The sequence below is a fragment of the Erithacus rubecula genome, assembly GCF_903797595.1.
Source record: "Erithacus rubecula genome assembly, chromosome: 11".
NCBI classification, from domain to species: domain Eukaryota; kingdom Metazoa; phylum Chordata; class Aves; order Passeriformes; family Muscicapidae; genus Erithacus; species Erithacus rubecula.
In genome coordinates this window covers 22,826,798-22,852,894 of record NC_136663.1, presented here as the reverse complement: position 1 = coordinate 22,852,894, position 26,097 = coordinate 22,826,798, and the positions used below count along the sequence as shown (strand labels likewise).

The 26,097-nt window shown below is 40.7% G+C and overlaps 2 protein-coding genes across 3 annotated transcripts in view; both read left to right on the top strand.

The window, feature by feature from the left end:
- Positions 1 to 26,097, top strand: part of LOC306806561 (glypican-5-like) — a 314,600-nt gene that overhangs the window by 103,364 nt on the left and 185,139 nt on the right. Inside the window, exons 4-6 of one of the 2 annotated variants that reach the window (XM_079315413.1) lie at positions 3,971 to 4,101; positions 8,351 to 8,410; positions 9,876 to 10,001. In XM_079315413.1, the coding sequence (XP_079171539.1) occupies positions 3,971 to 4,101; positions 8,351 to 8,410; positions 9,876 to 10,001 (317 nt within the window). The remainder of the gene's footprint in view (positions 1 to 3,970; positions 4,102 to 8,350; positions 8,411 to 9,875; positions 10,002 to 26,097) is intronic. The other variant, XM_079315414.1, reaches the window with a different exon arrangement.
- The window catches only part of ADIPOQ (adiponectin, C1Q and collagen domain containing), a 303,274-nt gene that overhangs the window by 191,194 nt on the left and 85,983 nt on the right, over positions 1 to 26,097 (top strand). The gene's annotated exons all lie outside the window — the stretch shown is intronic.

The window sequence follows — 26,097 nt, the reverse complement described above, 5'->3', positions numbered from 1 at the left end:
CCAGCAAAATGCTCACAGTAGGAAACATATTCCATAAGGAAGAGAATATTTAAAAGAATGCAAAATCAGAGGTTATTTGCTCTCTTGACTGATTTTGTTCAATAAGGCAGTAGCAATGAACCATGAGCTCTGATTTGCATTTTATCATATGGGCTCCCATTTAGTTTTGAGCACTGGAAATTAATGTTTTACAGCAGTACTCCAGTAGCAGGTGGCAGCCACCCCAAGGAGAGGATTCTGTGTTTCCATAATAAACTCTGGTTGATGCTTGGACAGCATAAAATCACGAAAGATGCTGGTTGGTTTCTTTTACTGTGGGTGATCAAGTGATACAAGGGTATTTCTGACCTGAGCAGGTGAGAGCTCCTGGTGAACTTGCAAGTCTGAAAACTTAAATCGCATTTCCCCATAATTCAGTGTTTCTCATTTTCCTCACTTCACTTCAACCTTGGCAGCTGGAGCTTGAATTGGAGCAAACTCCAGTTCTGCTTTGAAGGGTATTTGTGGCACTTGTGGGGCACAGCAGTGCTGGAATTGAGATTCAGGGATGCAATTTGTGTTCTACAGAGCTGGGTGGGGACAAACTGAGGGACAGAAACCTGCAGGCAAATGTCTCAGCATTTTAATAATAACAACAACTCAAATCCCAGTCACTGGGAGAATCTTGTGTTTTAAAAACTAATCTTCCCTTATGAAATCAAGGAAAATTATTGTTCTCAACTAGTGAAAAGGTCTCCTGCTTTAAAGAGATAAGATTCTCTTGATATCCAGAAGGGCATGACATTTTTCCCATGTTTGATTATATCAAATATATTAAATATGACCTCAGTGTTTAAGGTTACTCAAAGCTGTAAGAGTTCAAAAAGATTTTGGATGAGAATTTTTCCATTTATTTTGTTAAGCCTCTGTAATAATTGTAAATAGTCATTCTTTTAAAAAACAAATAGTAAGAGGTCAAAATATGTGTGTATATGTGATTCTGCTTTTCATTACCAGGAAAAATTCACAGCAGAAAAAGTGTAGCTGTGGCTAGAAAAAACAGAAATTTAAGAAGAATCATTGCTGCATAAGAAAATAGCTTTAATATGAATGAAAATGTTAGACCTGTGAAACATGGTTGATAATTCAGAAGATAATGAGGAATACCAGTTTTCAGCTGTAGATGTTCACTGTTAGAAAGCAGTGTTTAAATAACATGGCAGAGAGAAGCAGGATGACCTCAGGGTCCTGCCATTAACAAGGGGTGATTTGCTGTCATTTGTAATTTAAGATCAGCAGACTTTAAGTTTAAAAATCCAATAAATGGGCTCAGTCATTCTTTATGTTGATTCCTGATTATTCCAAGTCCTAGACCTTGAAATTAGGGTGAGAGCTTTAAAATTCCAGCCCCCATTTCCAGATGCACTGTCTTTGCTGTGGGTGATGAGGCTTGATTCACCAGCTCTGGGTTCAACTGGCAGTGCCCTTAGGATGGGAGGGAAACTCAGTGTTCCTCACTGCTAACACACAGGGAGCTTGGAGCAGAAGATTCCAGATGTTGCAACCTTTTTGGGATTTTTTATGGCATGCCTCATGCTTTTCAATCCACACAGTATTATCTTGTTTTTCATAAATGGCCCATCTGGAGGTTGAGGTGGTTTTTTATACATGAGTGTTCTTGTTTGTGCCACCAGCTTTGTGACTGCTCAAATTAGCTGGTAAAATTCAGGCTTTTCTTTTTTTAAATTTTATATGCAGAAGAATAAGCATGTTGGAGAGATATGAAAATTAGTCTACATAAAAAAACCCCAAAAAATTAAAAGCCAGATTTCTGTTTAACTCATTCAAAATCTGAAACAAATATGCCAAACAGGGATAACCCCCTGTAAGGGGCTGCTGGGACTGCCTGGCTTGGGACCAACTGGGGCAACTGGACTGAGAAGAAAGGCACTGAAAGGCCTGTGTGACAAAAGAACTGTGATTTTTCCTTTTATGCAACAAATAACTTTATTCTTAATGGAGTAGAACTGGTTAAAATTTTCCAGTGAGAGTGTTTTTCTTCGAATAGTGTGGTTTTGTTTGATATGCAGGAAACTGTTACTGCTGCTTAAAAGAAAAAGCCCTAAAGCATAGGTTTGGCATAGAAAATACTGAAACTGGGCAATCTAAAGAGTCATTTCTATAGTATCAAAAATTCAAATCAAAACAAAATTGGTGTTTTCACTTGGATGCCTAAACTGTTGATTCACAACAGAAACTATGACTTACATATCTCTGAATTTTCTTTCAGGGAAAACAAAAAGCTTGGGAGTTCTCCATTGCTTATGTATATGAGAACCACATTGCTTTTGCAAACCACTCTGATTTTAGTTGGTAAAAACTGTCTCAAATGCATAGTGACAAGATTGGAGGTGTATGTAATTTGAAGACATGAACTTTAGTGACATGATGTAATCTGAGATGGATTTTGCAGAGACCTATGCTGGGAATTTGGGTCTGTGTGCTGTAGGAGACCTGGGAAGCCTGGGGTGGATGGGGGAAGCATCCTGTGCAGGAATGTGCTCCAGCTGGGTTATACCCTCTGTCCAGCTCCAGAGGGTTCAAAAGGTCTTTTTGTTTTATATTTTCATTTGCATAAGTCAGGGTTTTTTCCTTTTCTAGAAGGGACTGGCAGACTATTTAATTTCTCAAAGTTATCTTTTAAAACAGTTCTGTGCAGTCCCTGGTGAGAGCAGACCAGTGCACTCAGTGCATGGTGTTGAGTGAGGCAGCTGGCTCCCACCCTGGCTGCTGCAGATGGCTCAGGATTATTACAGGGTGTTCCCATTCCATTGCTGCAGTTTTAGCTTCTTCACAGCATGTTATACTGGACTGGGCTGGAACTCATACAGCTAAAGCTGACAGGAACTGTCATGCCTACAGAGCTTCCAATTTCCCACACTGTTTGCCTGTTTGTTCAGAGGAGGATCTCTTAGCTTCACACAGTCGTGGTTTTCCTGGAGGAAATGGGCTAAGGCAGAGAAAATTGTGCTGTGCTTGTGCATCATAGTGGTGCAAAGGGACAGAGAAAGTTCCCTGAAGCCACCTGTGGGTAACACTCAGCAGACTCTAAGGGTTCTAAAGATGCAGGGAAGTGCACAGAGCAGCAGGAATCCATCTAAGCCTGGTTGGTCACTGTGGGACCTTGGAGAAGAGATCCCAAACCCAGGGCTCTGTGGGATGGTGGTTCTGTGTGATTCAGCTCACTGGTGGCACCATGCTCAGTAGGATTTCCTTTGTGGTCTCTTTGTGTTTGCTCAGGGATTTAAGTGTAGGTAGAACATCACAGGTTACTCATTTGTGGATTAGAAAGGGAAGAGGCTTGTCTTCCTATTGTCACTGAAAGCTGTTACTGCAAATAAATGTGTCAGGATACACAAGCAGTGTCAGATCCACAGTGCAGAAAGGATAAACACAAGCTTGCTTTCTCCTGGACTGGTACTAAATCCCTGTGAGAGGCTTCAGGAAGGGCAGTGAGGACTGAGTGATGTTATATGGCCTGGATAAAGGGTGGAAGAATTGGTTATCTTCTGATTGCAAGCCCCTTCAAACTCCAGGTGGACTCTACTCTTTTTGCATGGGGCAGATGTTCCACCAAAATCCATGTACCTTTCAGCTCTGGCTATGTTTCTAAATAAAAGTTTAATTTCCAAGTACTTCATCAGTCACTATTTCAGTCTTGCCAAGTGTTCTGTAGTCCAGATAGCCACAGAGAAATCCATGACTCCTCACTTTCTGGTGCTTTTTGCCCTGCCTTGAAATTTGGTCCATCATTTGCAAGGCATCTGTTTCCAGCTGCTTGAAGGAAGAATCCTTTCTGTTCTTCCTTTCTCTCACCCAGACAATGTCTCATGCAGTGAACACCAACTGAAAGGAACAGGCACAATTTTTGGGGTTGTAAGTACTTTTTTTTCACTCACAGCCCATTTTCCTTTCCCTCCCTTTCCTACAGGTCGATAAAGTGTGTGGACAGCCCAAACAGCAAGAAGGGAACCTGTCATCAGCCAATATTGTGCCAGTGAAGGAAGTGACTGAAACCCAGACTTTTGTGATGGCTCACACCAGCCTGAACAATAAAAGAAGGTAACTCTAGGCTGCAGCTGCTTTGAAGCAAACCCTCAGCCTCATAATCCCTGCTGTTGGTTCTTTGCAGTGTTAAAGCCAAAGTCACAGCTCTGTGACCTCCTCTGTGTGCTCTCCAGCCACTGCCATCACTGGCAGTCACACAGGTGATTCTGTGGCATCACACTGGGGGTCAGACTTGGTATCAGTGCTTAACAACAAGGTGTTCATTATTTCCAGAATCTTCCAGTGAAAATGGTGAAAGCTTTTCCTAAACAAAGTCTGAAGAAACTGATTTCCACAGCAGAGTCTAAAGTATCTGAAATGTAACTACCCAGGTCTCTAAGGACATGAGCATATCCATGGTAGAAGTGGGAAGGAGGAAGGGGTGAAAAGGAAAGATTTGTTTTTTTGACACCAGGTCAGTCCCTGATTCCACTGGGCTGGGCAGGTAAGATCCTTTGGAATCTCCTTGATTTGTTGCATAACAAAGAGCTGAAGGAGTTTTTTAATCTTTTTGTGTCCTCCTTGGCTTCTGTTCGTCAGCTGTGCCCCATTTGAGACACCTACAGCTGAGTCCTGCCACTGGCCTGGACAGGAGTATCCCTGCTCCCAGATCTTCTGAGCTTTTCTGTCCCTTTACCTTCTGGAGCTCTTGAATTGGCTTTCTCTACATTCTAGGCAGAGATGTTTTTTGCAATCCCACTAGTAGTACACAAGTAGATGTCAAATCAAACTGCCCATAAACCCCCAGTGCCTATTTCTGGCTGGCACTTTGTCTTCTGTAAGAGCAGAGTTAATCTGGGACAGGCCACATCAGTGGAGTCATGCTGGGCTCACCTCTGTCCAGAATCAGCATCTGAACACCCAGGCAGTCACTGTGGATCTCTGTTGGATAAGTGGATGACAGACAGCAGTGTTAAAATTTCCACAGCCTGGGTTCTGGAGTTCCAGTGGTGAACATGAGATTTTTATCCATTTCTGGTTTAATTCTCAGCTTGCATGAATGGAACAAACACTGTTTTAAAAGATAAAAGTAATAACAACAAGCAAAGTTTTTTGAGTGATAGTGATAATTTTTAATCCTTTTGTAAATTAAAAGCAAACCATAACAGTTTGTGATAGTGCTTGGAGTTAATCAGTTTTTACCATGCAAATCAGAAGAATGGAGCATTACATAAATTGAATTAACAACTTCAGCACTAAAAATTCAAAGAACAGTTGTAGTACAATTATTAAAATGGGCTTTTAACAGAAGAGAGCCCTGGGCCATCTTCTGTGTAACTCACTGACTTGGCTGGGGCTTAACACTGGCAGCCCAAAAGCCAGAACTGCCAACGTGTCAACAGGTGATGTCTTAAAAAGTTGCAGATTGGTGCCTTAAATGGCACAAAAGCTGTTTTTTCTCACCTGATTATCTGCTTCCTCCCCTTCCCAACCATCTAGAATTATTTGGATATTGACTTTTTAAAATGTAAGGCTTGTAGATGGAAAAAAATAAACTAATGTGCTGTAAAATAGACAGTTTGCCAAAATTGGTCTGCACACTGAAAATTAATTTATCAAAAAAATCTAAACTGAGTCCCTACTTATATAATTAGCATGAAAAATTACTTAATTACAGTGTTGATAGGTATTGTGGAGAGCTTGTGCACCAAAAGTGAATGATGGAAATATGCCATAAATAGTAAGAAGTGGAAAATCTGAATCTATTCTCCACAACTTCCTATAAAGCACATGGCCTGAAGCTTGTACTTCTGCTTCTTGGAAACAATTGTAAAACCATAAAGTGAAAGACACAGTGATTGGCTGCATCACTGTGTTGTTCATTCTCCATCATTTAATCACATATTATATCAATAAAAATCAATTTAAGGTGATAAAAATCATTAATACATGGGTGGAATAATTTCTGCAGTGGGTTTTGTAAAATGCACTTAGAGTGACAGAAAATTGCTACAGGGGAACCAGATGATGAGGGTAATTACATGAATCTTTTGTGAAGCCTCTCCTGGTGAATTTAATAAATGAAGAGCAATGATGTCAGCTGTGTCAGTTCAGGTGCAAGGTCACCCTGGCCCTGCTGAGTCTGCCTGTAGGTCTGGGTAATGGACATCCTTCCAAATGATCCTTTCATTCAAGGGCAGTGGGAAACACAGCTCCAGCCTTTAGAGGGAGGAAGGAAAAAGAGCCAACACTCTCCAAGTAAACAGAAAAGCTGTGGCTCATTCCCTTATGTGTCAGAGAGGAACCTCTGTGGTTGGCACATCTGGAGGAGAAACCACAATCAATGGCCTCTCCCCTCTTGTGTGCACCCTGCTCAGAGATGCCCTTGAAACCCCAGAAAAGCCCTTAAAAGCCAGACAGCTGCAGAGGGATGTTTGCTCTTGAGATGCTGAGTCTCTGCTAGGCCATGTGAAAAATCATTCTCCTTTTCTGAGGAGTTGGAGAACCTCTGGAGCAGAGCCAGGGCTGCTGGTGCAGAACAAGTGGGGCTGGTAAAAGGGTGTCCCTTGGCCTTGACAAGAACCTTGACATGGTTCTTGGGGGAGATGTTTGGGGTCTGGCTGGAGCCAGCCCTCCTCACCCTGCACTCCTCTGCACAGAGCAACTGGATCCTCTTTTGCAGTAGTTGAACACTTTTCTGCTGCTCTTACTCTCATGAGCTCCTGGGAGATTTCCCATCTCTCTTGATTTTATTCTGCATTCCACTCCTGCATATTTTTTGTTATGCATCACTTAAGTGTCAGGGACAATAATGAAGGAAGCTGAAACTTGAATAAATCTTGCATGATCTTGCAAGAAACCATTTCCTATGATTAAACTGGAAAGCATAAAATTGATTATTATTTTTTTTTTTACCATTACACATTCGTAGTCAGGGATTAACTCAAACTGGCAGCGTTGCTGCTGTAGTCATTTTTTTAATGTGGAGGTTACTATAACATGTAATAGAGATGACAAGAAAATTGAAACCATATGATGGTACAGGGAATGTAAATGGCATGCACAGAATCTCAGTAAATTGGAATGTTATTGCTGAGTTCAGCACAAAGGAGTGCTCTGGTCAGGCTCTGGTGTCCCAGCAAAGCTGAATAGCTGCCTTTCAGCATCTCTGCTCCATGGGACATTTCAAACCACTAAACAGACTGCTTACAGAGCTGTATATAAAATGTGTTCAACAAAGAACTGTAACATGTTAGGTCCCTGACTGAAGGAATAAGGCTTTGAAAGTATATTTTGTTAGAATTTCTTTATTCTGCCATAATCTTTTATACATCTTAAAATCAACAATTTAGGAATTCCTTTGGGAATGTTCGAGTCAATGATATCTATTTCATTTAAAATAACCTATCTATTGGGTCAGACATCACATGATTTTATTAGCATTTGAGTAATGAAGTGCTAGTGCAAACCAGATTATTAATGTCAGATGCACGTGAACCGCTGGCCAGGGCCAAAATTTCAGTTGATTCAGATTTTCCCTGTTAGAGATTTTCATTTTTTGAGTGTTGGAATTCGTGCAGGGAGGTGCCCCTCACCTGATGGTCAGTGCAGTCCCTCCTGTGCTGGGGCCACTGCTGCCATCAGCTGCCAGAGCTGTGATGGCAAAGCTGCCCCTTGTCCTTGGGCTGCTGAGCTCCAAATAATCACCAGGGGTATTTTCACACTTCTTCCTCCACCATAGCCTGAAAGTCTGTATCTCCAGTTTTACAAAACTGGATGTTTTTTTCAGTGGTGCAACCCCAGAACATCAAAAAATACCTGTATTTATGTTATTTATTGACAGGCAGTAAATTTCTCAGAACATGAATGCTACTGGTTTGTATCCCCCTTCCCATGGTTCTCATTCTAAACTGTTTGCCATTGTTTTCTTGTACAGCTTCATGTATTTACAGTCCTTCCATTTGGTGTCAGTTACACTTAATTTAAGTTCTACTGAATTGATTTTCAGCTTTCTGCTGTGTGTGCTGCATTTGTAATTCTGCTTTTGCTTGAAAATGATTAAGACAATCTCAGTTGTATTTTTTTTCCAGCATTGCATTGACATTTTTGATTGCATGTATACTTTGCAAAAATCTCATGATAATTTTCCTCCTTATTTATTTTCTTATATTGTCCTATGCATGTGCTTGGTGACTTTTCTTTCAAAGAATTTTTACTTTTCTCTTTTGTTTCTCCTTTCTTCTCCTCATTTGCCTGAATTCCTGCTTCTCCCCTACTCACCAACCTCTCCTGATTGATGCTTATTCTCCCCGGCCTATTCCAGTTCTCTGCCTCTGAAAGCTTCAAAGAATGACAAATCAAGAAGTTTGAAAAAAATCTCTCGGTAAGAATGAAAACCAGGTGACATCCTTTGTTGTCTCTACACATAGAGTAATCTAGGAGCTAAAATACTTTTGATTGCTGCTTTTGCATTGTGGGGCACTGGGAAACACTACATTTTCTCCCCTAGTGTGTTTAGTTTTATAGTGATGAAAAGTAAATATTTTAACTCAGTAAGACAGAGTTGGACAGAGAATTCTGCATTTGCTAAGATACTGCTTTGAAATGTCAGAGCCCCACTCTGCTGGGAGTGCAAAGGAGTTTAAACCTCTAGGGGTGAGCTGAATAAGGCACACTTCAGGCTCTGAAAAGGGGACTGGTTTCCTCCTTCAAAGAGCACTGATTTAGAACCTGTGAAATCTTTCGCATCTGTGTTTCCTTTTGGAACTGATCCTCTTAGGTTGTTGTGCCAGGCAACCTTCTGGCTGAGCCTGGCTTTACTCTAGAAATACTCAGAGCTCATATTTATAAGTTGGTAGTCAAGAGGTAGAAATGCTGATTACCTCTTTGTAAGCCTCCAAATTCCTGCTTTTTTCTTTTCTTTAAATCTCAGCTTTCCTGCTCTGTTAGGCTCAGTTAGTTTCTTAGGAGCATATGATGACTGATTTATTTAGAGCAGGATTTCATCACAGAAGGTAAATGGGATGGTTAAACACTTCTGAGAAAGTATAAAGAAAGTATAAAGATAGCTGTGGGGAGAGATGACCAGTGCCTCAGCCTTGCAGGGATAGATATTTCCCAGAGGACTTGAATGTTGTTTAAAGCACCTGTTGCTGTTAAGGAGTGATAAATCCTGGCTGGTTTGTGCTGAGCTCCATCCAGCTGTACCCCAGGCACCTGCAGTGCCTGCCAGGCTGAAACACTGCAAAGCAGAGCGAGTCCTTTGGCTCCCAGTGGGGTCCTGAGACAAGCACAGAGCTCAGTGATAGCTCTGGCTCTGGCTGTCTCCTGAATCTTGATCTCCACAGCTGTACCAAACCAAACAGGAGCTTCTAAAGCAGTGCTAAAGTGATTCCTCTTTCTGAAATCCTCTCAGTTGTGTGCTGAATTAACACTTGTTATATGGCTACCTCAACCAGGAATAGATTATAGGTATAATCAGATTATAAAATAGAGCAGTTTGCCCTCAAGGCATTTTTCCATACACATCCATCAGAAATACACAGTCTGTACTGGCCCTGCCTTCTATGATGATGTTTTCTCAATGTTTTTTAATGTTTATAAAGTGTAGGTGTAGCCTTTTTTCAGATTTAGTGAGAGACATGTTAACACAATGTGTTAAAAGCACCCTTTATGTGTGTAATTATGTGTATTGACACAGACTAAAATTGGATGATCTGTAAGGAGTAAAAATGCACAAGAAATAGAAATTAATTCAGAGTTCTTATTTTCTGAAGTCTTGATGTGGCAGGGTGTTTGGGTGCTAAGTGTCCTGTTGTGCTGTTAAATGTGTTCTTCCTGCCTTGCAGAGAGTTCATCAGTTACATGAAGCGGTCCCGAACCTTTTATGCCTCTATAGCAGAAAGGCTTTGTGATGGAGACCTGGTGATGAGAGACAGCTCGACCTGCTGGAATGGAGAGGATGTTGTGGAAAGGTAAAGCCATCAGTAAAAATTTGCTGTAATGGTGGAAAAGGTGTCTTCACATCCTTCTGATGGTTCAGCAGCATTCTGAGACACTGTTGTAGGCACCGTGTAGGGTGAGAAAACCCTTCCAGTTTCACAGCTGATTTTTTTCCCCTCTGTATTTTATCAGTGTCTATCCCATCACCCTTTAGACTTAAACTGGAATATACACTTACATTTCCACAAGCTAAACTTGTTTCTGTCATTTCTTTCACTCTCTATAACATGAGGTAACATCACTCTGAGGAGAAAAGAGATTTTTAGAGCACAACTGTATCTTTACTATCACTGTCAAAGCATACATCAGATTTTGCAGTGGGAGCTGTTTGGAAATGTGCCAGTGAATGTTCTCCAAAAATTTCTTCTTGTCAAAACAGAGAAGGTTCATGGAATTGTGTTGGCTTTCATGATGTTTCTTTTTGAAGTGGATTTTGAGGTCTGTAGCAGTTTTAAAAGATAAAGTTCTAGTGTTCTGTTTTCTTGCTTTAAAACAATTTTCATGGTCACAAGTTGTATGTAGGAACTTACTGAATAATTCCAACATGGAGCAAAGATGTGACACTGTCTGTTCCATTGATGAGGGTTCTGACTCCCTCATAGCTCTGCTGAGTTTTCTCATGTGTAAATAACTTCAGCTTAACTACAGCCAAGCTATTTAGAGATAAATGCATGTCTAGCACATCCAAAAATAACTTCAATATTTCTATATATATATATATTGTCATTACAAATTAATTGTAGGGCATAAGTTTGAAGATTTTGGCAACAAAGCAATATTCCAAAAATTGATTGCAATACTGTTTGAAGTTTTTACTGTAAAAGTAATGGAGAGGAAACAGGAAGAATATCAGTATTTCTAATCAATATTTCCATATCAGAATCTCTTTTGCTGGATGCACAGCTGACTTTTAGAACAAGCAGCTTTCTGGCCAAAAGAGGAACAAGAAAAGTCAAACAAACCAACCCTAACATTTTCTGTATCAGTTTCCTGGGCGAGGAGAGAGGGGAGGAGGAAAGTTACTTTTCATTTTTATCTTTCTTTGTTAAAAAATACCCCAAACCACCTAAATTGCTGATATACATGTTTAGAAAGGCACTAAGGGGGAAGCTGTTGTTACTTTGTCAGTGTGTAACTTTCCCAGAGCTGGAGACACATGAAAAAGTTTCAAGTTTGAAAATTATGTGAAGCTGAGAGAAGTAGCAGGGAAAAGACTAACAAGATCCCTCATATGTTGGATTAGAAAGGAAAAAATACAGGAGAAAGGAAACCTAAACAACTACCCCCAAAGATGACAGCAGCAAAAAACCCAACCCCACCACCAAACCTAGATACATGTCTGCAGTTAACATATGAAATGGGCAAAACTGAAAACAAAGAGGTTAAATTGTGTTTAGTCATACAGCTATAGCTAAATAATATAAAATATAATAATATATAAGTATTGTACATTTATATATTCTCTCCCAGTCCTGATTGCCTTTCAGAGGAGGGGACTCTGGGCAGCCTGCAGTGCCACACAGCAGCACACACAGAGCTCCTGCTTGCTGCCACATTCTGCTCCTTTCTCACCTGTTTTATAGGCTGGGCTGTCACAACTGTCCCCACATGGGACATAAACCTGTCCTGGTGGTGCCTGAAGATGCATTCCTCTGCTGCTTCTGCTCTCCCAGGGCATTAAATATCAGCAGTAGTAAACAGCTCTGAGCTCGAAATAGAGCCTTTTTATTGACTGTGGATCAGCAAATAGATCACCCTGATGGGGCTGGGTGAACTCCAGTTTAGGGTTACTGGGGCTCTGGGGCTGGCACAGCTGCAGTTCTTGTTTGCTCCACACTCCTTGCATTTCATGGTGCTGCTGGAAAGCTGAGCATTATTTATGCTCTATGCTAACTGGCATGCCAGCTCTTTAGGAAAAACAAACTCGAGCTTTAAAAAACAATTTGCCACACAAATGCAGCCTGAAACAATATGAAATTATTACTCAGAAGTGAGGATCATGCTTTCAGTTGGTAGAGAGGGCACTTGAGGTCTGATAAACAGGATTAGAGTTGTATCTTTTTATTTTAGTTTAGTTCTTTGGATTGGGTTTTGTCATGTTTAAATCATTGCATTTGCAGGAAAAAGAAGTTTGAGCTGCCAGTTAAATACACCATAAAAAGAGATTCCCACTGGTTTGGGACTATGCCTCTGGCCTACTCTTCAGAGAGCAGGAAGAGATGGCTTTGCTAGGAATCCTCCAGTGTCAGTTCAGGACAAAATTAGAAATACTTGCACTGGGAGTACTTTCTTTCTCTTAATTGCTCTTTTAGGCATCTTGTCCTGAAGCAATACTTGATGTAAGAAACCATCCATAGAAATTTCTAATTTGGATCCTACACAAAATTGTTGGATCCAAATATCAAACATCGATTTATTTGAAGTGAAGAAAGAAAAACCATTCTGAAAATCACTCTAGGGAGAGTTTTGTGTTTGTTGCCTCTCCATTTCAAGAGGAAATTCTCTGAGTTTTCAAAAGAAATGGTCTTTTTTGTTAATGCCAGTTAGCTTGATGTGAAATATCATTGGTGATGGTAGAAGTAGAAGGATTCTGCTGCTCAGACACAGCTTTCCATGGCACAGGTGTCTCCTCAGGTGTGCAAGGCTGTATTTTAGCTGGAATGGATTGCTCTGAATGTGGCAAACTTCGAGGTTGGTGTTGCATAAACATTTGAGACACACCAAAGTCCTCTTTTCACCATATCTGCTGTGGTTTTGTAGTGCTGTTAAAAGGTATAAATGCACACTCCTATCACTGCAGTGTGTAAATATATAAATGCACAGTCCTATCACTGCAGTGTATTAATATATAAATACACACTCCTGTCACTGCAGTGTATTAATATATAAATACACACTCCTGTCACTGCAGTGTGCAGGTTTGATGTGTAGTAGCCCAGTTTGGTGGGGGGACAGGGGAGGAGATACTTTACAGCAGCTGCTTTTCTACCTGTAGTCCTTTTCTCAGGAAACTTCATCTGTAGGGTTGAAAACTTAGACATGTAAATGGTTTTTAAACCAGGTTAGCTGGAACAGAAAAGAAGGATGTTTTGGAATAGCCAGTGGGGACCCACACTTCTTTTCCTTCTTTCTCTCCTTCATTCCTTAGCTTGTTTTTGTTGGTATTTTGCAGAGTGGGAGGATTAGGGGACACCTGTCCAGGAGCTTGAGCAGACCATGCCATGGTTTGTTGGGCTCTCAGGGCCTGTGAGAGCTGGCTGAGGGAGGAAGTGGCAAATCACAGTGACTTTTTCTCAGAATGTGTTCCTTTAGAGACTTCCAGTTTTTATGAGTTCAGCACTTTCATTGTCCCCTTTCTCATTTCCTTAGGCTCTAGCAAGCAGCCATCTGGATATGGAAAACACAGATAATCATTTAGCCTCAGCACACTTAAAGCAGGTTTAACTTCTGCTGTTCTCATGCCATCAGTGTAAACAATTCCTAGAGGTACAAGTGTGACTGTAAACTGTTGTAAAAATGCTGTCTCTCTTTTTGCAGTATTTTTCAGGTTTTAGGGTATTTTCCAGCACTTGGGATGTTTTGTTGATTTTAGTTCCTTTTTCCTCATCACAAATTTCAAAAAGGTCAAGGCACATCTTCACTGACCCATGTTGAAAAAAGGAGTGAAGAGAAGTGACAGAAGTCAGTGATGTTTACACATGGTGTCTAACTCATAGATAATTGTGTCAGAGCATCTGGCTGGATTTCATCTTTGTAAGATAAACTGATAAGTCTGTATGCATAAGTGCTTTATTTTTGTGGGTGGTAATGTTAGGTGGTAAGGTGGTAAGGTTTGTTTTCTTGTTTGTTTTGTGTTTTTTAAAAATGCAGTTATCAAGGAAAGACAATTTTTAGGATTTCAGTCCTGGAAACTGTCAACAGATTGATGTCAGTGTAGGCATTTCATTAAATGTAATTAATGTGCCAGCTATTGGGAGAAAATTTAACCCCAGGAAGGAGAAATGTGTTGAATTATCCAGTTCCAGCTCCAGATGAGAAGCAAATGTGAGTCAGGAGGCAATTTTTGTATGAAGGTACAAAGAGAGGCAGGGGGAAGCTGTGGGTTCTTCACATGGCACAAAAAGAGCCTGATGGAAGACATGAGGATCTCATCCAATTTTGATAGGATGATTTGTCCTCCTGGCCTGAAGTGCTGAGGAGTTTGGATGACAGATCCTGGTGCTCAGGCTGGGTGTGCAGTCACTTGAGGAACTCTGCTGGCAGCGTCACCAAACCTGTTGCAGCTCATCCTCCAGGGGAAGCACAGAATTAACTTTTTATATTTTAGTGCTGCTCTCTAAAGATGGGGTTTTTTCCACATTTTGTTTTCAAATTGCATTTTGGGTTGTATTCTGTGCATGTTCTGTTGTGACTTATAGAGTGCAGTTCTCTGGATTGACTCATGGAGACCCATGCCCACTGCTGGTTAGGAATGAGCTGATTGTTGGGAACAGTCCTGCTGTGAAATCACACTCTCATCTTCCTGGCAGTGATAGACCTCCTTCTTTTTAATAATGCTATTGCTGTGATATGTCCAGGCAATTGAAATGGATGGATTAGGTCAGTAGTTGAAAAATATTTCTGTAAATGCAGATGGACATTTGACTTGCAAAGGCATTTTTTGACACTGCAGCATTCAACATTTTCTTTCAGTTTGAGGGATTAGAATACAAGTAATTAATACTTGATTTCAGAGTTTCTTGGAAGAAACCTCTGGATTGGGTGTCTACTCGATGTCTACTTTATTCCTTTGAGCAGAATTCATGAAAGAATAAATCTTGTCATCCTGTCACCAGCTTGCTCCAATGGGACAGTATTTTTCAGATGCAATTTAACAGGAACTAATTTGATACTATCATAGTATCTCTTTAATTTTGGCAAGTTTGGGGTATTTTTTATTGAACAAGTAGTGATGGGCAGGTACTGTTTCTTTTGTATGTTTTTTTTTATTATTCAGGAGGAAAGAACACCCCTTATTTAGTCAGAAAGCTGAAACTTTCCAATTAAAATACTACAGTAATAATACAGTAGTGCTTCAATCATTGAAACTCTTCTAACATAAACAATCCAGACATGGTTAAAGTCTATGGAAAATCTCCAAGATAAAGTTTATTTTCTTGTGCAGAGTCCAACAGAGTGGCTTTATACCTATTCCTCTTAGGGAAGGTCACACTCAAAGTCCTATTGAAAAGATAGAAAGTGAAAGTCTTATCTGATCTGTCAGTCTGTCTTAGCCAATGATTCTTCCTGGAGGGAAGTAAAATTCATTTTCTTTCATTTGCATTGGGTATGCAATGCAGCAGTATAAACAAGGATAAATCCTATCAAAGCCTGGAGATATTGGACTGAAAATGTATTCTTGAGAATCTCAGTTAAATGAGATACCAGCAAGAGTGTTTTTAATACTGATACACCTAATCCTTGCTCCTAAAGTTATGGGGTAGGGTTGGAATCATGGTGCCTTTGCCTGTTGGATGAAAAGGATTCCCATATGATGTTTGGCTTTTGGTATTTTTCAGAACATTGAATTTTGCACATTATTTCAAGTCGAAATTGAAGACTTAAAAGTAACAATGTATTTTAAAAAAGTAGTTGGAAGTGAATTTTCTCATTTTCCTTTCCTGTGTCCCAACAGTGATGAAAGCAGCATTTGTAGGCTCTGTGGAATGAGCAGGTCAATGGAAAAAAAAAAGCATTAAGTTCTCTTTGAAGCAGGAATCAGTCAGGGTTTTAACACAGCCCATCAAATAATAAATTTTACATTTTTCAGACAAAAGGGAATTATGTGAGGAAGGTGTTTCTGAGATAAAACCTGTAGTTGCTTAAATGCAAATCTTTTAGTAGAAATGCAAAAAAAAAAAAAAAAAAAAATCCCTGCATAGTTCTCCAGCCTTCCTCCCACCCTGGTGCCTTGTTCAGTGGAATCTCTCTGTGTGAAATAATTCACATACTGTTGAACTATGTATATAAAAGCAAACCTGGCAGTTTGTTGCAGGTTTTACTGTGCTGATGGGATGATCTTGATGTAAACTGTCATGAAGTTCAATTAGACCTCTGGGTTGGTTTTATTTGTGTTACAGGCACTTTGTATCTAAAGGGTGGAGGAGCAATTTGTTCCTGCTACTCTCCAAGCCCTAAGTGCCAAAAGACACAAAATAATCTCCTTTTTGCTGGTTTAGATTCCTTGTTTAGGCTTGGGGTAGGTGCTGGCAAACTATCTTTGGTCTAGTGTGATGTGTGTGTGATTTAACACACCCAGCTGCAGCCAGCTTCTTAGAGAAATTGCTGTGGCAAGGTGGGGTAGGCTCCAGGGTAAGTCAGGGAGAGGCATTTTTATTTTATTTAACTGGTTTTCACTGGAAACATGTTGATTTATCGAAATGGGTAAAATAAAATTTAAAAAAAAACCAACTGGATTCTGGCTTGAAGGCTGAAGAGTCTCCCAGATTGCCAAGAAACCTGTTGTGTTGTGGGGAGACTGTCACTCTGCTGCTGGAGCACGTTCTGGGTGTGAGGGATAAAATGAGGGATAAAACATTTCTCATCCTATTATTGTCACTTAAAATGAAAATATGGGACTACTATTGTGCTAAAGATGATTTAATGTTTCAAAATGCATCAGACTCGAGGTTGTGAGATTTAGAGAAGAAAGAATTCAGCCACAGCCAAAGTAGTCATGGGTTTCTTCTTTACAAGGCCATATATAACATTTTGATTCAATAGAAAGTTGCTATGGGATTTATTTTGTTTTTCTAACCTATCACCTTTACTTAATTCTGCCACATTGCATATACTTTTGTCCAGTGAACTGTTGTCACACATACACATGTATGCTTCTAGTATAGCACTTAAACTTCTAACCCTATACAATTACATTATTACACTATAAAATTCTTTACCATCCTAATACAGCTTCTTACTTACTTAAGGTATATTCTTACTTAGAGCTATGGGAACATAAGCCTGTAATTTTTCTGCTTAATATCTGTGTACTTCCATTTTTACATCAATCCAAGCTTCTTCCAAGCTGCAAATAAAACCTTTCAGTATCTGTGGAAGTTTCTACCTTTCTGTTTGCCACACCTCCCCACTGCATGGTGCACAGTGTGGATGTTCTGGTTTGGAGCACAGATCTGCTAAGAAAGGAGGAGCTTCTCTTTGAAATGGAGAATGTAAAACCCCTCTCGCCAGATTATTATAATTTTGAAATTAAGGGGCTCTCAGACAAAGATAGGGGAATTAGGAATAACAGTTTTTTACAGGGAAAATTAAAATAGAAATACAGTATTACAAAGAACAATCCCAGCCCTGCCAGAGTCAGAATCCAAGCTGACACCCGTCAGTCAGTCAGGGTGGTGGCAGCAGCCCCATTCAATGGTGGCTGCATCCTCCTGCAGGGGCAGATGTGGTTCAGCTGGAGCAGTGCAGAAGGTGCAGTTTCCCCTGAAGGTCCAAGGATGATGTGGAAAGGTCTGGCTTTCCTCTGGAATCCAGTGGAAAGAAGGTACCTTGGTGTCCAAAATCTCAGTTTTTATCTAGGTAGGAAATGCTTGGCTCCTCCCCTGGTTGAAGCATCTCCCATGGGATGATGGAATTTTATCAGTCATGCACTGGGACTCAATGGCCATGAACAGGAGATATCTCCTGGAGTGAGGATGGGCTGTGGAAAGATAAAGATGATTGCCCCAGCTGGTTTTAAAATGGCCCATTAGCAGATAATATGTGCCAGGAGATCAGGGTCACTGCCACACCTGGTTCCAGCAGAGGGGACAGAATTCACATTGCTGGTCACATCTGTATTGCAACCCAAGACAATGGAGCTCTGCACTTGGGGCTGGCTGGGTTATAAATCTCACTTTTAATAAGTGAGGATGTGGAGTGGGCTGACCTTATTCTCCTGTGTGAAAGGTTTTGTGTTTTCCCAACAGAACAGGTAAACCTCTGAAATGCTGATGTTTTTGGTAGAATAAACCCACACTGCTGCCTCTTTCCAGCCCCCAAATTGACCTCCCAGTAACACAGGGTTATCTCAGTGTGTTTGCTGACTCCAGGAGGATTCAGAGCCATGGCTTGTGGTTAGAGGCAGATTTGCCTAGATCAGATGAGTAGACAAAGCTTGACAAACGCTAAGTATCATTTAAAAGCAGTTTAATTTATACATTGTTTATCCCACAGCCTCTCAGTATTATTGACACAAACCCCTCTGGCTGGCCTGTCCCTGTCCCTGCCTGGTGTGTACTTTCACTGACCTCCCCAGTAATGCTTTCTAGAACAGATGAGCTCTTCTCTGCTCAGAGCTAGTGGTTTACACACAGCCACAGAAAGAACCCAGTGGATTGATGGGAATAAAGAAAACAGGAGCTCTGATGCAAGTTTTGCCTTGCTCAGCTGATGAGTCAAATTCCTGCTCTGTCCAGACAGTCTCTTGCCAGCTCAGCTGAGTGCTGAGAATGAGCTGTGATTATATTTTCAAAGTATTTTCTCACCCATGGTTCTTTCAGAGATCTTGACCAAGTAACATCTAATAATGACCCAGTAACTCTTCACATTGATCAGTTAAGAAACAGAAATGGCATCCAACTTGTCAAAGTGATTGCTGCAAATATTTCACAACTTGGTAGCTGTCTGGCTCATCTCTGTGTTATTCAGAATAAAAAAGTGCAAATATCTGAAATCACCAACACCACTTTTTCCATTTAAATTAATTTCTTAGAATGCTTAAGTGGGAATGTTACATCTTTCTCAGTTCTCTGCTGCACGTATTTTCTTCTTCACCTGGATTTGTGTTTCTTTTTTCTTTGCTTTCCTTGGTGTAGAAATAACTCTGTTTTTAGAGGTGTTCCTGGCAGCCCTACTCACTTGAGCTTTGATTTGGTTAGAGGAGGGAACATGGGGTCTGCAAACATCTTGGTGTCTTTATTGGCAGCACTTACTGTAGAAACATTTGAAATGCTCTTGAAAGCCATGCTGGTGCTAGAAAAGCAAATTTGAGCAGGAGAAACTTTTCAAAGCTGGCTTTGAAAACCAACAAAACCCCCAACTATCTTATTTCTAGACCAAAAGGCACCACATGAACTTTCCTCATATGAAAGAATTCTTATTAGTCTTGGTAAATTTACTTTATTATTTGAGCAGAATGTTGTCAAGTTATTATCTGTAGAAAGGTTTATTGCTTTGTAAACTCTTCTGACATGAATGCTGTCCTTTAATTAGAATAAAAACAGTTAAACATTAAGTGCATGTTTGATAAATGTGAAAAATCAGAAGTCTTTTTAATGAAAATTTGTCCAATGTTGCAAATAGTTTAGGAGGCTCTGATGAACTTCACAACCTGGAGAGAATTGGTGATAAAGTCCAATCTCTGACTCCCCTGTGATTCCTTACTTATTGCAATAATGCAATTAAAAGCATATTTTAAATAAAAAATGAATAGTTGAGAGTGAATTGTTAAAGCTCTCAGCTGAACAGAGGAGCTCACTTTGCCTTTCAGCTCACAGATTCACCCTTGGACAAATTAATTTTGCAGTGAAGAGTATAATGTGGCAGTGATCTGCATTGTGACCTCATAATTTCCCCAGGGTCATTATCCAGATAATAATTAAGTTATTTATAAACACATTTGTTTACAGACAATATTTATTTATAAATATTCAGTTATTATTTCTGTTCATACCCAGGACTTGGCAGTTTACTTCCACTGAAGAATTCGGGGCATGATTTGAACAATATGTTTGTGGAAACTTAATGTAAAAAAGGCAAAGCATCACTTCTGTTTTTAATAAAAACACTATTTCCACATACAGAGATTTAAAGCAAGTTATGTATTCCTTCCCCAGCTCTGGGAGTCCTTTCAAATTCCTTGTACTAAACTGCTTGGGACAAATATTATAAGTTAACATTAAAAATACAGTGTTAACCTCTAACCTTGGCAGGCTCTTTGGGTAAAATCAGAATTTTACCTGGTTTACTTCAGGAGCATGGAGATAGACTTGAGGTTTGAGACTCAGGATCAGTGGGCTTATTCTAAGGAAGTGCATTTAAAATGTTGTTCCTCATGTACTAAGGAAATTCAGTGTACATTTGGGATTTTGAGTACATGTCAGGAGATTTAATTTCACTAAGGAAAACCAGTGGACATTTCAGTACCGTTAGTGTCTGGTTGATTTGTGATAGGGGAATCTTCGTTAGCTAATTGGAAAATGCTTTGGCTAGAACAAGACAAAAAGGGATACACTGCTGCAAAAGCACCTAGGGCCAAACCAAAACCAAGGGCAGTTTTATTTTCTGTTTTTGCAGAAGCAGGACAGTTGAGCACAGTTAGTGGGATGTAGCACACTGCCATGGTTCCTGCAGTATTTCTCAGATCTCCTCAACCTCCTATAGGTGTGCAGGAGAAGAAATGCCACCAAAACCTCTAACAGACTCAAAAGTAGAAAAAAAAAAAAATAAAAGAAACAACTGGAACTGGAACAACCATGCTCCAATCACAGCTTCTCTTTATCTGTATTTGCAATAGCTGGAATACAGAACTGGCATCCTTGAAGCTGTTTTAATGTGAATGGAGCTGTGCCATTTTAAACCAGAGACAGATTTGATGCATGGTAATTGATTGCTTCTTGTAGCCACATCCCTTGGGGACAGACTGCTCTGTGGCAAGGCTTGGGTGGCTGCACTGCCTGAGAAAGTAGAAAAGGCTTTTAGAAAACCTTTCCAATAGATTTCCACTGTGCTCTAAAATTCCAGGTGAAGTGCTACAGACTGTTTTCTACAAAACCCTCTGCTGGTTCCTTGTCTGTTGCCTTGGCTTTGCTCTGTGTTATTCACAGGGTAGCACAGCAAAAATTGAGTATCATCTAACATCCAGTACTTGTAATTTTAAAGCCTGTTTGGGTAAGTGCCTGTGAGAGTTTTCATCAGGATGTAAGGTGAGCTAGAACTAAACCAAGAAGAATGGGACACGTGTGTGGTGTTACCATGGCAGGGATAGTTTTACAGAATTTCAGTTACATTCAGGCACATCTGTTTCCCTGGCATGGCTGGCTCCCCGTGGGATACTCTGACACCTTGGCTGCTTTTATTGAAGGTAGAGGCTGGGTGAGTTTATTTGCAGCTGCAAGGAGAAGGGATTGAGGTCTTTGCTGTGTGGTGTCACTCAGCTCACCCAAGATGTTTGAGTGGGTGTTACAAACCTTGCTCTTTAGGGAGAACTCAACTGCAGGGGAAAGACAATAAAATGAAAGTTGTAATTCAGAGGTTTCTGTGCAAATTGAGAGTGAAGATCATGGCAAACAGCAAATCCTGTGCTGTGCTGAAGTGTGACTTTGCCTAGCAGCCTGTCCATGGTTTGGGTGTGGAGGCTCAGCTCCAGCAATCCCTCCAGGAGTTTGTTAAGCTGCCTTGGGAACATGGCTCAAATGTGCCAGCAAGAGCTGGAGCTGGCCCCACATCTGCACAAAACACAAGGGCATGTGTTTTGGTGGGGTTGCTCCAGAAGCCCTGAGCCCAGGAGTGGCAATCAGGACTTGAAATGAAATGGCAGTGATGTCCTGTCACTGATGTTTGGAGGTTAAGAAGTTGAGTTCTACTCTCACTGCAAAGTACCTGGGATCTGCTGGGGCTCTGCAAAGTTGTGTAACTGCTGTCTTTGGTGTCAGACAGGCAGAGCTGGAGAAAGCCAGGCCTTTTTGGGGACAGAATGCCCCTAACTTAAGGATGTTTGCTTCCTAGCTGTAATTCCAGAAGCACAGCCCTCCTGCAAGGTTCAGTGGCAGCAGTTCAGGAACAGCAAAGTGCTCTCTTACCTGAAGGGGTGAATTCTTCTGTCAATGGAAGTCTTTGCAAGGACTGATCTTTCTAAACCTGATCTGTAAGTTCTGTTTCAGTTTTGGGTGACTCCTGACAATCTCTGATGGCTTTAGGAAGGGAATTACCTCCCATCCTGCCCTAAACATCAGTCAGGAGCAGGCCAGGGTGCATTGCAAGTGAGAACTCTTCATTCCTGTGAGAATGCATGTTCATGCTGGTCCCAGCCCCAGCTGCTCCTGAAGCCCTTCCAGCTGGGCCCTCAGCTGTGAGCATTCCTGAGAGGAAGGGTCCATGGAACAGAGGCTGTTCCTGGTGAGCTCCAATTGCATCCCCTGTGCTGGGGGTGTCCCTGCCTGGCACCCACTGGCCAGTGCTGCCTCCTCAGCACCAGCACAGGGGTTGGGGATATAGAAAAGCAGAGTTCTCTGGTGGAAGTAAATACTTAAAACTTCCTGCCATACTAATTTCAGCTATGTGGAACTAATGTAGCTTGTGCTGATCAAAACCACAGGAAAAATGCTTTCAGGCTGATTCTGTTGGGCTGGTCTGGCTCATATTTTTGTTCCTGATGATAAAGAACTACTTGAGTTTTTTGGGGTTTTTTTTTACATTCAATAACTAGACTCTTAGAGTTGAGAATTCATGTTTAATGACAAACTGTATTGGGCTGTTAGCTGTGTTTTAATCCCTTCCATTTTAATTCTATGAAATCCATTTAATATTGCATTCTCTTGAGTTTCTTTGTTATTCTTTTATTAGTAATGAGTTCTGTCTTGAAAGCCTTTTCAATGGATTTCAAAACACAATAGTGTACTCTAAAATTCCAGGTGAAATACTACAGACTAAATGTCTTCTACAACACCCTCTGCTGATTCCTTGTCTGCTGCCTTGGCTTAGGTCTGTGTTATTCACTGGGTAATGCAGCAAAAAGCTGAGTATCATCTAACATCCAGTACTTTTAATTTTAAAGCATATTTGGGTAACTGCCCATGAGAGTTTTCATCAGGATGTATGGTCAGATAGACTGAGCTGGAAACAGACTGGATGGAGAACCACTGTGGGTTTTTTCCATGGCTCTGACCCAGAGCTCAGAGAAAATGATGCTGAGCTTGTGTCAGCCCAGTGGATTGTGTTGCTCTGTGTGGAAGCCACATCACAAGTGATGTCCATCAGCTCCCTGCTCAGGGCCCAGGATGTGTCAGCTGGCATGTGGTGAAGTGCACAGGTCATGAAGGGAAATTTAACACAAAACCATAAAACCATGAAGAAGGTAGTAGCATTTCTGAGGAAAGGTAGAGAACAAAGTGGGGATGGGTATGTTTGTACCTGAATTTTCTTCCTGGGGCAGAGGCACTTCCTCTGTAAGTGGAGGGCTGCTAAATCAGACCTTCTTTCCCTGCCACCAGAGGGCTTGGCTTATGAAATTGTAGTTCCTGGTTCCTTGCTGATAGACAGAACACTTGGACAATTTTGCCAACCCCCCCCCACCAAGTGTTGTCCCTTGCAGCATTCCCTGTCAGCACCCAGTTGGTTCCTCTGGGACAGTTGCTGACTGTGGTGTCACTTCCATGGTCAGCCCAACAGGGATGGGGGAAGAAACCTGCAGCTGCTGAGTGCTGCAAACTCTGGGAGCTGCTGCTGGAGCTGGGGGTCTTTGTTTTCTTTTCTGTCTTTGACAAGAAATGGGCTGCATGACCAAGGGTGTGTGCAGACACTTGGTTTCTCCACTGTCATTCTCTCCCTGTGCAGTGCACTGTGCAGCTGTAGGGTGCTGGTGGTAGCTGAGCACCAGAGCTCTCCTCACACCTTTGAGTGGGTTTTTTTTTGAGTGGTGGTGTTGGGTGTTACATCCCTGGCAGCACAGACTTCAGTGGTTTACAGCCTCTCATAACTGGAGCTGGCACTGAGCACAGCTGATGCTGACACACCTAAAAGTTAAATGTGAACTGAATTAAGCTGAATAGATGTAAAAAGTAAGAAAAATAGAAACTGATGTAATGTGCATTTTTTAATGTATATATTAAATACATCTGAATCAGGCAAGATCTTAGAAAAATGAACTATCTGGAGAATTCCAAGTGCATTGATTTAGTCAATTTTATGGAATGACCACACACTGAGATTTGGCTAAGGACCCAAACCACCTTATTGCCTGCAAAGAACTGCTGATTGCAAGCAGACTTGGAACATAATGAAGTTCCTTTTTAATAGGAAGGGGGGTTTTGAGTTGCATCTTCACAGGCTGATGAGAATTATTTAGAGTTAATAGAAGTTCTCTATATAAGGCTCTGTGTTAGGTGATAGAACTTCATCCAGCTTAAAAATAAAATTGTATTCAGTTTGTATGACAAGTTATGTGTGGTTTCTAAGTATTTGCAGAAAATTCTGTGTGTAAACCAGAGCTTTTTAATTAATCAAGATGCTCACATTGTATTAATAATATTTTTCTCAGCTTTTCTGTGTGGCTGGATTAATGGCTATTAAGTCTGAGTTGTTCCCAAAGTAGCAGTGTGTGTGTCAGTAGTGCTAGATGATGTTAGATGTCCATTTATCTCAAGTAGTTCAGGCCACTGGCTTTAAGAAGAGTGGGAAAAGGCTTTTTAAAAATAATTTAGATTAACCTTTTAGATTATTAAAATGTTTATTTTTTTAAGTGATCACACACTAAACATATCTTAATTTATCAACAGTGCCATGGAAAAAACAAGATACACATGGTTATCTCATGATAAATCTTCTATTTATAAAAAAAAAAAAAAATTACTTCCTTTTTTTGCAATAAGATCTGTTAAGCAGCCAGCAGAAAATGGAATTGCTTTCAGTACATGATTGCTGTTATGTAGTAGCCATTTGTTTTGACAGATGTTGTTTTAGTTTCCTGTCTACTAAGTAGTCAAAAATTTGTACTTCCCTACAAACTAGTGCCTAGGCTGCTTCATTTTATGAACTAGGCATGAAGAGGTTCAGAAATTAAACCAAGACACTAAATTTTTATTTTCACGAAATTTTACAGTATCTAATTGAAAAATAATGGAATAATCAAAGATTTTTCTTTGCAATTCATTCTTCATGAACCTTGAAATCAGAGTTTTAAATCTTTGCAGAACTCAGGTTTGACTTTGTATCATCTCATAATGGCAGTTTCTGAATTTCCTGCCTCTGTTCATAAACAGAGAAATTCAGAAAAGCAGTGTGGGTGCTTTTTAGATTAAATTACACCTCTGGAGTGATAGCTGAAAAGAATAATGAGATGAGTCTCCACTTTCTCAGCCCTCCTAGCATGCACACAGGACTGAACAAAGTTGCTGGGAAAGTTTTGAGTCTGCTGTAATTAACAGAACAATTCAGTGGTGTGCTTGTGAGTGCCTGTTGTGTGACACTTCTTGTCTGGAGCTCTGCTTACTCCAGTTGTGAGCTTTGGGGAAGGTTAAATTTATTCTAAACAGCAGCAATTTTGTGTTTCCTGCAGTTTATGGGAATGGAGTTGAATTGCTCAGAACCTTTTCCAAATCTGGGGTCAAGGTTGGTAGCAGAGTTCCAGATGAATTCCTTAAAATTTGGGTTTTAAACAACAGGTGAAGCCAGAGATTGTGTTCTCACTGGGGCTAGGATGATCATCTTTTGGGTGAAAGGACATGTCTGGCAGGGCCAGTGTTTACTGGGCTCATTTCTGAGGCTCTGATCTTAAAATGCTGTATCGTCAGCAGTGTTCACTGTTGTGTTTTTAACCAGCATTGGATTTTAGAGCCACCTCAGTCTGCTTCTTCTTGCTGCAGCGTTTCTTTGATGGATTTCATATGATGGAAATGCTTTGTGATCTCTCTCTGGAGATAACTTGGTGCATAAAACCAAAAGAAAACAAACAAAAAGCCCCTAAGCTCTCTTGATGGATCAATAATGTGTCATTACAGCTGGTTTCCTCTTTTTTAAAAACCACTCTGTTTTGTCTGATGGGGCAAACTGGAAGTGTCAGGACTGGTACATTAGGTAAAAAACAGTCTTAATAATAGAATTCAAACATCATTCATGATCATCTGTAGTAAAGAATTGCCTGAGTCTAATTTGTGAGCTATTGTCAACATGTGTGAATACACAGGCTAAGGCTGAGCTGAGTGCAGTAGCTACAGAAGTGCTGCCACTGATGGGAGGACAGTGCTGAACCCCCCTAGGGACATGAGTGTGGTCAGTGGCAAGCAAATGAACTGGGAACATGAACTGGGAACA